The sequence below is a fragment of the Pempheris klunzingeri genome, chromosome 4, assembly GCF_042242105.1.
Source record: "Pempheris klunzingeri isolate RE-2024b chromosome 4, fPemKlu1.hap1, whole genome shotgun sequence".
NCBI classification, from domain to species: domain Eukaryota; kingdom Metazoa; phylum Chordata; class Actinopteri; order Acropomatiformes; family Pempheridae; genus Pempheris; species Pempheris klunzingeri.
Window position 1 is genome coordinate 9950706 of NC_092015.1, and position 12246 is coordinate 9962951.

Here is a 12246-nt window from a genome sequence, read left to right on the forward strand (position 1 = left end):
AAACGTTTATTACTGAAATGTTGAGTGGAAGAAAAGTGGTTAAAGAAAATGGACAAACTCATAAATTATTGTACATTAATGCAATTTGGAAGTATTTAAATGTTTCCATTTTATGCTACTTTATACTCCTACATTTCAGGGGGAACTGTTATGATCCCCTACTTTTGTATAGCTATACTTAACAGTTACTGTCCATATTAAATTGTTATATGCAAAACCTGTGATGAGCTCATAAAACATCATTCATTATTATAATTTACCAGATAGCATGTAAAGAAATCAGCTCCACTTCAGCTAACTACACCAGTAAAGCTGGTTATATATTAATACATCAGCGATAAATCCTTATAATCCAGTATTGAAATATATATAATTGCAGGGGCCATTCAGCTGTATAATGAGTACGTTTACTTTTGACACTTGAACTACATTTGAAAGGAAGTAGAATGCATAAGTATCCTCTCATTACATGAGGTCTACTGCTGGTTAGTTCAAACTGACCAGCAGTAGAAGTGGTCCAGTAGATCGCTGCAGACATGAATGTGACATAATCCTTTGGGACAACTGAGCTTGTCAAAGTACATCAACTAAAAGTGGATGTTTTTGTCACTTACAGGCTCAGATTATTGTTCCAAGTGTCTGGCAACATTACAGAAAGGATCCCTACAGAGATAGACCTGTAAGATCCTTTTTGTTTAATCAGAAACAGCCATTATATCACTCCCTTCAAACCCACCAGACTCTATGGACAAAAACAACTACTACTACTATAGCTTCAGTGTCCTAAAATACCACAATGGTTTGGATTGTTCACTGCTAATGTGGTCACGATCCTGTTCCTCACACTTCTAAAACAATAGAAACAGCCAATGGCAAGTCCTTTTAACTTTTAATCAAACCACACTCCATTTTAGATATCCTGCATTTCTCACCAAAATGGTATTTAAAAATATTCACAATAACATTTGAACTAGTAGAAATCATATTTTAATATATCTATAACTGATTGTACTGATCAAAACTAAATTTAAAACACCTTTGACAGTGACAATGAAATGATAATTTCAACATTTTAATTGTTAGACTGCCTTATCCCAGTCATAAAGAACATTTTACAATGACTATCTTCTTGTTGTCACTTTTTCCATTCATCTCTATCCTGTCAGCTTTCACTGTCAGATATCCACAAGGTCATTTCTGATATCTGTCATCCAATTGTTCCTAGTAATAACTAAAGTGAGCCATTTTGACACCCAGTATTGCATTCTTGGTAAAAATCAAATGCATTTGTGGGTAACTGCAATTGCATTGTTTGTAGTCATAATTCTAATTGTAGATATCTGAATTTGCATTTTTAATATCTATAACGCCAATTGTGGGTATGTACTGTAATTTTTACTGGCCACGATGGGGTTTGGATGCTAGATAGATAGATAGATAGATAGATAGATAGATAGATAGATAGATAGATAGATAGATAGATAGATAGATAGATAGATAGAGCGCCTAAGACTTGATTTGGCTTTTATTTTGAAAATGTCGCCCCGGAAGCAGTTAAGTGGTGCAGGTGTCGTACTTCCTGATCATTTGACAACATTCACCGTCTTTTCTTGCAGAAAACAAACATGTAATTTATGTGTTTATATGTCCACTCGTTGAGGCTTGTGTCCATTACGGAGCAGACTAGTTTGTGGCCGGTCTAGACTATTTACTGGAGACTCTGAGGTCAGCTGAAGGGAAAAGAAACGGATAATTTGCTGATGGACATATTTATTGTGCGTTTTCGTCGTGCCATCGTATCGCTGCCCTGTTTCGTCGTCGCAAATGAGTGCGGACATGTAGCTAATGTGGAGCTTTCTGTGAAATACCGTCGTCTTTTTCATGTTTAGTGGTGTGTTGTGCGCTCCGAGAGGGAAGTGAAGTCGCACACCCTGCAGGCCTTCATGTTTGTCTGTTTTCTACTTTGAAACATCAGCGTTAACATTTTGGACCAGCTTGCTAACAGGTCAGGGTAACATTAACGTTACGATCAGAGCTCACACTGACACACACGTAAGGCTACAATGAGTTTCTTCAGTTTTGGACAAAGTGCAGAAATCGATGTGGTCCTGAATGACGCTGACACGAGGAAGAAGGCTGAACACAAGACTGAAGATGGAAAGAAAGACAAGTACTTTCTTTTCTACGATGGCGAAACTGTCAGTGGAAAGGTGAATGTCACACTGAAAAACCCCGGGAAGAGGCTGGAGCACCAGGGGATCAAAATTGAATTTGTCGGCCAAATAGGTAGGTTAAAAAATAACAAGTTACACATTTACACGTTTATATGTGTTTAACCATGGCTCCATATAGTACAGTTTGTGCTGACACCCCCCTTTTTTTCACTATATCCACCCCTCAAAATATATTATATCATATTATATATTAGGGACTGTACACAAATTATTAGGGTGGGGAGGGGAGCATTATATCTCAGATCAATACACAACCCTCAATTATTTGTTCCCCTGTAGTAATTAATGAAAATGAATTGCACTAGTTCAATTGTGATGTATCACATTGAAATATTACTTAGAAGGTGCAGTTTTTCTCTTTTAAAGTGAAGGTTTTAATAACACTGAAATAGCCCTCTCCAAATGAATCACTCTTACATTTAAGTCACAGGGCTAAGCGTCTGATTTCCCCTTAAAAAAGATAAATTCAGCAGGTGATGAGTGAAAAATAGTCTTGTAACAATAATAACCACTTTTCTGAAAGTGCTCTTACAATCCTTAAAGACTCCTCTAACCATCTGGGGAAATATTCAATATGCTGTGTGCATATGTATCAAGGGAGCTAGAAATTACTTCTCATTGGTCTTTTTGTTAAACACATAATATAAAACATATAGTAACATCATATCAAAATAAGTGCTGTAAGTAAGTCCACATTGTATAACTTAAAGATGCACACTGAAAAATTTGGCACGAATTTTAGTTTAAATATGTTAGTTGAAAAACCGTTTTTAAATGAGCACCAATGGTGCCAATAGAGGTGGAATTAGCAATTGACAAAATTATGGCAAAAAAAAGATTACTCACCAGATGGAAATTAAAGTGAAGGTGGAAGCTGCTGGAGGATCTATCACTGAGGAGATAATGTTCAATTGCTAAAGGTAATCCCCTACTCTCCCATAAAAATGTAACTTCCCTTCTGCCAAAAGAGAATAGACATAATCCTATCCCTTTTCTCGATCCCCCTCTGCACTAATAATTTCATTATTCCCTTGAAAATTCTGCTCCATGTATGTGAGATTTACCCATGAAGAGATTTACAATAAGTTGCTATAATCGATACTTTTACAATAACAATGTGAAAGGAGCCTCATTGTGATTTATCACCCAAATCTGGAGCTTCCGTCGGATTCACAGAGCTTTACCCTGAGTTTCAGCGTATTGTTTGTCTGACTTATAACCCTACAGCGCTGATTTAATCTCACCACCCTCACAGCGTCACTTTCAGCTGCAGCAGGCAGCTGTTTTCAGACTAGAAGCCCTAAAAGCCCACTGAACATTATCTGCTCAGCACCAAACAACAGAAAGCCAAAGCTTGAAGCGAGTTGGTGAACACAGCGGAGCATTTAGCAGCTAAAGAACCAGATATGCCCCACAGGAGGTGGTAGAGACCCAAAACAGAGCTGAAAGGAGAGTAAATATTGCAGTGAGATTAATCAGCTGAACATAAACATCACTCTAAATGAATGGCAATGTTATTTCGTAATTGTTGGATGTGTGAATAAGCTACTTGCACTACCAAGTCTGCCACATCACCTTAAAGAGTGGTGATAGGTCAGCGTTGGTTTGACCACTTGTTCCTAATTTCCCCACAACCGCAACAAAATGCCCAGTTTTAATTAAACTATCCGTCCAAAATCTATTTCCTGAGGAGGAATCATATAAGAACTGCATAACGTATCATTAACATCTGTCCATTTTGAAACCTTCATCATAAAGTGGATGAAAACCTTTCATTTTACTGTTTTTCTAGAGCTGTATTATGACAGAGGAAACCATCATGAGTTTGTTTCCCTGGTGAAAGATCTTGCAAGACCTGGTGAAATAACTCAGTCGCAGACCTTCGACTTTGAGTTCACTCATGTTGAAAAACCTTACGAGTCCTACACGGGCCAGAATGTCAAGCTAAGGTAAGTTTGATCATTCACTCTAGTTTATAGGCTGTGAAATGAGTGACTGTCAGTGTCACTCTTTAACCTGTCTGTAGTCAAACTGAGTATTTGAACGCCTGCATTTACCTCGCAGTCTATATGCTATGTGTCAGATGTGATAACGTGGAGACAGTACTGTTCTCAGTCTCTGTTTGTCCCCTTTGCAGATATTTCCTTCGTGCCACGGTGATCAGAAGACTAAATGACATCAGTAAAGAGATGGACATCGTGGTCCACACGTTGAGCACTTACCCCGAACTCAACTCCTCCATTAAAATGGAAGTTGGAATTGAGGATTGTCTCCACATTGAGTTTGAGTACAACAAGTCCAAGTAAGATTTCTAGGGCTGCAAAAAAAACTATTTTTCATTAATGATTCATCTGTAGACGATAGTTTCATTGAATTAGAGTGTCACAGAGCCTAAGGTAAGGTCTCCATTGTGCTTGTTTGCTTGACCAGTTTAAAACAACTCATGGTATTAGTATCATTACAATGATATAAAGCAGAGAAAAGCAACAAAACCGTACACTGGAGAAGCTGGAACCAGAGAATGTCTGTATTTTAAATTAATTGGCAGTCAAAATGGTCTAAGTCATTTTCTCTTGATCAACTAATCTATTAGCCACTAACTGTGCCAACGCTTAAGGCGTGACATGATAATGTTAAAGTGTTTAAGTGAACACACAAGTAAACACTTTGCAAAAATTGAATTTACAAAATACCATATCCAAAGAAATCAAATTAAAATAAATACAGCATTCCTAAGTACAGAGTATTAGTCTAGTATAGTAGTTCTACTGTGAGTCTGGCAGTATTAAACCTACCAGCATGCACATAATGCAGACAGACTCAGACAGGTTAGCGATTAATTGATGATTTTGTCAATAAAATGTCAGCAAAGTTCCCAGAGCTCAAGTTGTGATCTTAAAGTGTCTTGTTTGGTCTGATCAATAGTCCAAAACCCAATGATATTCAGATTACCAGCACAGAGGACAAAGAAAACCAACGCACATTATTTCATGCTGTCCAGTCGCACTGCAGACACACAATCAGTCACTTTTCTGTCCTCGGTTACTCAACTATTTGTTATTTACAGCCCTCATTCTTATTTCATGCTCTTGTCTTCATTTGTCCTCTGACAGGTACCATCTGAAAGATGTAATTGTCGGAAAAATCTATTTCCTGCTGGTGAGGATTAAGATTAAGCACATGGAGATTGACATCATCAAACGCGAGACAACAGGCACCGGCCCAAGCGTGTACCACGAAAATGACACAATCGCTAAGTACGAGATCATGGACGGGGCTCCGGTCAGGGGTAAACAACACTTTCTATCCCACAGTTTCAGTTTAATCATGAAGCATCTCCTCGCGCAGTAAAGATTGTCATCATCGAACCTGTCACAATGCATTACATATTTCAGGAGAGTCGATTCCCATCCGGTTATTTCTGGCTGGTTACGATCTGACTCCCACCATGCGAGACATCAACAAGAAGTTCTCCGTGCGCTACTACCTGAACCTGGTGCTGATCGACGAGGAGGAGAGACGCTACTTCAAACAGCAGGTGAGCCACTGATGAAAAATGGTACTCAAAAGAAAAAGTCACATCAAAAGTGTGGCTGCTCCCACGCTCACTCGGAGTGAAAGTGTCTGATTTTGCCATCTAACGTATTTGATGAGAGACATTAAATCTTTGGAAACACATTTAGCTTCCTCATTGTGAAGATTAACTGGCAGTAGCATTCAAAAGTTGCGGTTTAATTAGCTGTATCACATCCTGTTAGCGTAAAATGGTGACGGACAAGTATATTGATTTTTGTTTGGTATATAATAACTGCAAAAGTACAAGTTCTAAAACAATTAGCTGATTGGGGGAAATAACAAATTTGAAGATGTCATTGCGACTCTGGGAACAAGTGGTGATCGTTTTCTTTTGCATTGCATTTTGCAACAAATAAAAGCTTTTTAAAAAACAGCAAAGTGCTCTACAAAATAAATTGCTATAAATCTCTTTAAATGATACTAATATGATCACTAGTACACACAAATCTAAGGCACCCATTCTTTTTTTCCACGCAGGAAATCACACTGTGGAGGAAAGGGGACGTGGTGAGGAAGAGCATGTCCCATCAGGCCGCCATCGCCTCTCAGAGGTTCGAGGGCTCGGCCGCCTCGGAGAGTGCGCTGGAGCAGGCTGCGAAGGAGGAGAGCGGGTAAGAGCTGCGGCCCTCCAGTCTCCTCCCTCGAGACTCTCATCAGCGTCTGCGTTAGAGGATACCTGTCAACTGTACAACATCTGGTGAAGCAGCTGTTTTACTTGTAGCCGCTGCTGGGAGGAAGAAGGGAGGCCGACATGCAGTAATACAGTATGTGAACAATGAAACAGTTTGCATGAGGCATTCAAAGTGGCTTCAGGCTGCTGGTCTTGTCCTTCCTCATTAATGCATTTTTTCTTTATGGGAATCAAACTAATCACCTGTTGCTACGTCCACTGTGTAAAATCTTTCATGTGAAATTATTGAATTTTTAAACCTTTTGGTTACATTCTTATGCTTTTTGGGGTAAATTAATTTCTAATCTCTTCATTAACGCAACTGAATTGCCATGAATTTTCAACAAAGTGTATCAACCAACATTCCACCTTAAATGAACCCATTCCTAACACTGTTCTAAGGTCAAGACATCTGAGATAACTTTGCACTGCTATATCTTGCTGAACACATTTTCTTTGTGTTTCTGTGTTTGCACAAAAAAAAAAAATAGTGGAAACTGGAATCTTTTTCTTTTTTTGAGCGCGAGGGCTTAAGTATTATCCCACACGTTTGGTTTTTTTTGTTTTTTTTTATCTGTAAATAAGACCAGCTAAAACCTTTAATCCTGTTCCAGCTTGTGTACATCGATTATAAAGTACACGGTGCCACAAAATGACCTTCGTGTTCATATGCTTTACCTCAGCATTCCACTGGTGTTAGGAAAAAGGGTGTTGTATTAAGGTCTGATAGTACGAAGTGTTCTGTATCCTCTTTATTAGGGACTTGAAAGTTGTGCCTAAGTGTATCAAGCAAATGAAATCCTCCTGCCTCTAACATAATTTTAGTCTTTTAACCACAGAGAAGTTACTGTAGAACTATCTATCTTTTGCAAAATGCTAATCGATTCTTCCTTGTCCCCAAAAGTTAAATAAATTGATGCCAAATGGAAAAACCTCAGACTTTGTTGTGTTGCAGAAATGAGTGTTTGTGACAGAAATGATGAGCTTGAACAGACGGCGAGGACAATTTAACAAATCGAAATGACTTCATCATGTTACACGGATGAGTTGTTGCACATGTGACAGTCATTTGTCAGGGTTTCCTTGAATTTTAATAGTTAACCACAACGAATACAGAGCAGATAAATCTGGTTGGCCGTAACAAGACTGTCAGTATAAAAGCTGTCAGTGATGGACGAAAAAAGGTTGGAAAGCCCTTTTTTTAACATGTCATGTTGAGCAAGGTTATTACAGTTAAGTTTTAGTTAACTAAACCTAGGTGTGAAAAAACAATTTAGTTAACTTAAACAAAAATAAGAGCTAGAGTTAAGTCATTAACCCTTTATCGGGCAAAGGACCATATTTGGTAACTTAAGTGGGAGTTCAAAATGCCGCCCCTTGCCTCACCATGAGGCAGTAGAACTACTAGATTTCTCCAAGCCAATCAGCGACAATCAGGCTACATGACAGACCGGCAAGAAACCATATATCGTAATTTCATTGACCCTGATTTTCACCATAACGTTAAATTTTTTTTTGAAAAACTCAAAAGAAAAACAGTCTAAAACTAATACTCAAACTATTAAAAACTTAATTAAACATTTGAAACAAAAGAATAAAAGCTAAGCAAACCCACTCTGGAAACTAATCAAAACTAAACTGAATTGAAAAGAAAATGTTTTTTTTTTTTTTTTTTTAAATGGAATTAAGATTAAAAACTAGTGAAAAACACAGAACTAGAAGTGATGCCGAGCACCTTTTAGCTTCCCACTCCCTCCATCGTCACTGGACAGTAGTGGGCCTCATTATGGAAATGAATGCAGACTGAGTCATTTTTATCTGCCGAAATTCACATTAAAATGGATGTCGGCCATTGTGAAGATTGGTCTCTTATGCTGCTGTGCACAAATTATGAGTTGAATAATAGCGATAAAACAAGACCTGGAGCTATTCTGGGGGCAAAGAGCAGTCCTAATCAGCATTACAGACACATGTTTTATGCTTACTATACTGCTGCTGTTTTAAATAAAGATCTTGTGCGCAGTGGCTGAAGTTGTCCAATAAAAGCATTCTTTATCATTCAGAGGTATGAATGATAAAATATAAATCCAAAAAAAATTATATGGTTAAAAACTGGTCGTGAGCCATGATTTGATAAAAATACATTTATTAATATTTATGGACAAGAAAAAAAAACATTGCAGTGCTGCTAACTAGGCTGCTGCTTTGTGATTTCACTGTGCATCACCTGGTCCAAATCCTCACAAAGGCTCTTTATCCTCCAAACTCAGCACAAAGTCAAACTCCTCTGCGGAGAAAAAGCAGAACGAGGCTTCACAACCCGCTTGCCTCGCTACACTACTACTACTACATGGTGCAGAGCGAACGTCTTTACTCACCACTGGTTAGGGGTTGCACAGAGAGCCTGGCCCTTGTGAAGAGCGTCATGTCCTTCAGAGGCCCTCCTTTGGCCTGATGCTGCAGGTGGTACTTCTTCAGCTCAGACAGAGGGATAAAACGCTGCATCATTCTTTGAAACTGGACGTCTACCTGGAGGAGAGACAAGGACAAGATCAGCCTTACAGCTTGATGATTTCTATCACCAGTAATTGCACTGTTTAAATCCTCTTCTAGTTTACCATGCTCCATTTGGGGTTGTCTGGTTTGCTGGTTGCATCAAAATGGACATCTTTCTTATCAAACTGAGTGTGGTCCACGTACGCTTCCTTCACGATCTAGAGAAGGGAATATATCTGAACATCAGGCCTGTCTGCAGCTTTGTTAGAGCCATGAGATCAACATCAGCAGGGAAAACAGGGACTGACTTTCATGACTCCTGCTATCCCCGGTTCCTTGCAGTTGCTGTGGTAAAAGAAAGCCGACTGCCCTTCTTTCATCTGCCGCATAAAATTTCGCGCCTGCAGACGATAGATGATATAAACGTGAGAGTCAGATGACAAAAAGCCTTCTCAGAGTGGTAGTATGCTGTTGGCTTATTTCAGATAAACATCTTTCCATTACAGGAGTCAGTTTTGTGGCTCTACCTGGTAGTTGCGGACACCATCCCAGCAGCCGGTCTGACTGGGCAAAGCCTTCAGATCCTCGATCCCGAACTGCACAATAAACCAGAAGCAGGATCAGACGAGTGCAGCCCTCTCATATTATCCAACAACAACAGACTGAGCCGACGAGGCCGTCACTGCTCTGTACCTTCACGTCGATCCCATTCTCGAAGCGGCTCTCGGGCTCAGACTTCATCAGCCAGTGGCAGTACTGCGGAGAACCAGGCGACTCTGAGCTCTTAGTTTTTCCACTCGCTTTCCTTTTAACGCCTGCTGTTTCACCACCATCATCTTCACCTGTGTTGTGGAGGCAATAATTATCATTCATTGGAAAATAAAATACCAGACAAGAAGTCTTCCTCTGCCGTTTAATTTGCTTACCTGAGTGTGCAGGTCTTTTACTCACTCTGGCTCGTGTCTTGGGTGGCATCTCTCACAGTCTATAAAGAGACATGCTTAAACCATGGTCCATGATTCACGTATAAATATACATATATATATACACAGTACTGTGCAAAGGTCTTGGGCAGGTGTGCAAAAATACTGTAAGTAAGAATGGTTTCAAAAATATAAAAAATGGTATTGTTTATTTTGATCGATTTACAAAATTCAAAGAGTGAACAGAAGAAAAATCTAAATCACATCAATATTTGGTGTGACCATCCTTTGCCTTCAAAACAGCATCAATTCTTCTAGGTACACTTGCACAAAGTCAGGGGTTTTGTAGGATCATCATCAGGTGTGTGATTAACCACTTGTACCAAACAGGTGCTAATGATCAATTTCATATGCAGGTTGAAACACAGTGATTAACTGAAACAGAAACAGTGTGTAGGAGGCTTAAAACTGGCGGAGGAGCAGCCAAACTCTGCCACAAAGGTGAGGCTGTGGAAGACAGTTTCATGTTACAGGTCATCATGGCAAGACTGAGCACAGCAACAAAGACACAAGGTAGCTCTACGGCATCAGCAAGGTCTCTGCCAGGCAAAGGCTTCAAAGCAGACGGGGTTTCAAGATGTGCTGTTCAAGCTCTTTTGAAGAGGGAATGTAGATGCAGTGGTCTGCAGTGCCATAAGCTCAGAACTAAACTGTGCACGGAAACGTAGGAACTGTAGTGCAGCAGGTGCTCTGGACTGATGAGTCAAAATGTAAAATATTTGGCTGCAGCAGAAGACAGTTTGTTCATCAAAGGGCCGGAGAGCGGTACAATGAGCGTGTGTGCAGTCAACAGTGAAGCGTGGTGGAGGTTCTGCAAATGGAGTTGGGTATTTGGTCAGAGTTAATGGTGTCCTCAGTGCAGAGAAATACAGGCTACAGATACTTATCCATCATGCAACACCAACAGGCCCTAAATGTATTCTGCAGCAGGTTAACGACCCGAACATAGAGCCAATGTCATTAGGAGCCATCTTCAGTGTGAAGAAGAACAAGGAGTCCTGGCAGTGACGGTGTGGCCCCCACAGAGCCCTGATCTCAACATCAAGTCTTTCTGGGATCGCATGAAGAGACAGAAGGATTTGAGGCAGCCTGCATCCACAGAAGATCTGTGGTCACTTCTCTGAGATGTTTGGATCAACCTACCTGAGGAGTTCCTTCAAAAACTGTATCTACAAGAACTGATGCTGTTTTGAAGGCAAAGGGTGGTCCCACCAAATATTGATCTTAGATTTTTCTTCAGTTTGCTCAATTTGCATTTTGTAAATTGATCAAAATAAACAATTAAGTTGTATATTTCTTAATTTTCAGCATTTCTTCACGCCTGCCTAAAACTTAGCACAGCACTGTACTTAGTCATATTATTCATACCATGTCTGTTTAATATAACCAGGTATGTTAGACTGTTGTGAACAGGTCTTCTTTTTGGCAATATTGTATTTTCATAATTTTACATTTTTACACATTTGTTTTGCAGGATTAGTCAAAAACTAAACACATTAAATCGATTAATTGTTGAAATGGTAGAAAAAACATGAAAAATGTCAAAGAATCAATTTATAGTCGCAACAGAAAAGGGAAACCATCTAATATTTACATTAAGAACAATCAATAGATTATCAAAATACCTACCAATTAATTTTCCAGAAATCGATCACAGACTGAATCGTTGCAGCTCCACCTGACCTTCACCAGCTCTCTCTCTCTCTCTGTGTGTGTGTGTGTGTGTGATTACTCTCCTAGACACGGAAATGAGACTGCCTACATGAATTTGTCAGATTATTAAACACGCCCATCTAAAACCAAAGTATCAGCCCTGACATAAATAAGGTTATAACTGCACGAGGCTGATGCTCAGTTCCTGTTCATTCACCTTAATGGTGATTTTGGAGGATGTAGTTCGTATTAACATTAGTTTAATGCTGCTGTTTAATTTGATTGTAATAAACATTTTAAAGATTAGCTTTGAGCTTTAACGCGTGTAAACTAAACATAATACAGGTTATAAAGAGGCTGTGGTGTGCAGACAGCCTCTGTAAACGGTGATAAGTCTTACCTTTAGTGCTCCAGGTAGGTGGTCAGCCATCAAAACCCGCGGGGAAAAACACAACACGTGACATCAACAAAATTATCGGTGCGCTTGATTTAGTTACCGGATGCTCCCGTTTGTGCGGTAATAGCGAGCGTTATGTCTCCATCTAACAGGCTGTGGCACAAAGATAAACACCAGCCAGTCACACAACGTCCCGGAGAGAAGTACTGCTTGATAACACTGCCGATAAAGCGTACA

The 12246-nt window shown here is 39.5% G+C and overlaps 2 protein-coding genes across 3 annotated transcripts; one reads left to right on the forward strand and one right to left on the reverse strand.

Annotated features, from left to right (window-relative positions):
- Positions 1 to 1575: 1575 nt before the first annotated feature.
- LOC139200472 (vacuolar protein sorting-associated protein 26B-like) lies at positions 1576 to 7404 on the forward strand. The gene is made up of 6 exons (XM_070829775.1): positions 1576 to 2286; positions 4027 to 4183; positions 4372 to 4536; positions 5348 to 5523; positions 5630 to 5772; positions 6288 to 7404. The coding sequence occupies exons 1-6, from the start codon at positions 2064 to 2066 to the stop codon at positions 6423 to 6425; spliced, it is 1002 nt and encodes a 333-aa protein (XP_070685876.1). The 5' UTR covers positions 1576 to 2063; the 3' UTR covers positions 6426 to 7404.
- Positions 7405 to 8609: 1205 nt separating this feature from the next.
- thyn1 (thymocyte nuclear protein 1) lies at positions 8610 to 12246 on the reverse strand. 2 transcript variants are annotated; one of them, XM_070829568.1, is made up of 9 exons: positions 12013 to 12246; positions 11589 to 11695; positions 9903 to 9961; positions 9670 to 9818; positions 9504 to 9572; positions 9285 to 9377; positions 9099 to 9194; positions 8859 to 9009; positions 8610 to 8767 (listed from the first exon to the last, which is right to left on the reverse strand). In XM_070829568.1, exons 3-9 carry the CDS (start codon positions 9949 to 9951, stop codon positions 8721 to 8723), a joined length of 654 nt encoding a protein of 217 aa, XP_070685669.1. In that variant the 5' UTR covers positions 9952 to 9961; positions 11589 to 11695; positions 12013 to 12246; the 3' UTR covers positions 8610 to 8720. The 2 variants fall into 2 exon arrangements, with proteins under 2 accessions (XP_070685669.1, XP_070685668.1); XM_070829567.1 differs by lacking the exon at positions 11589 to 11695.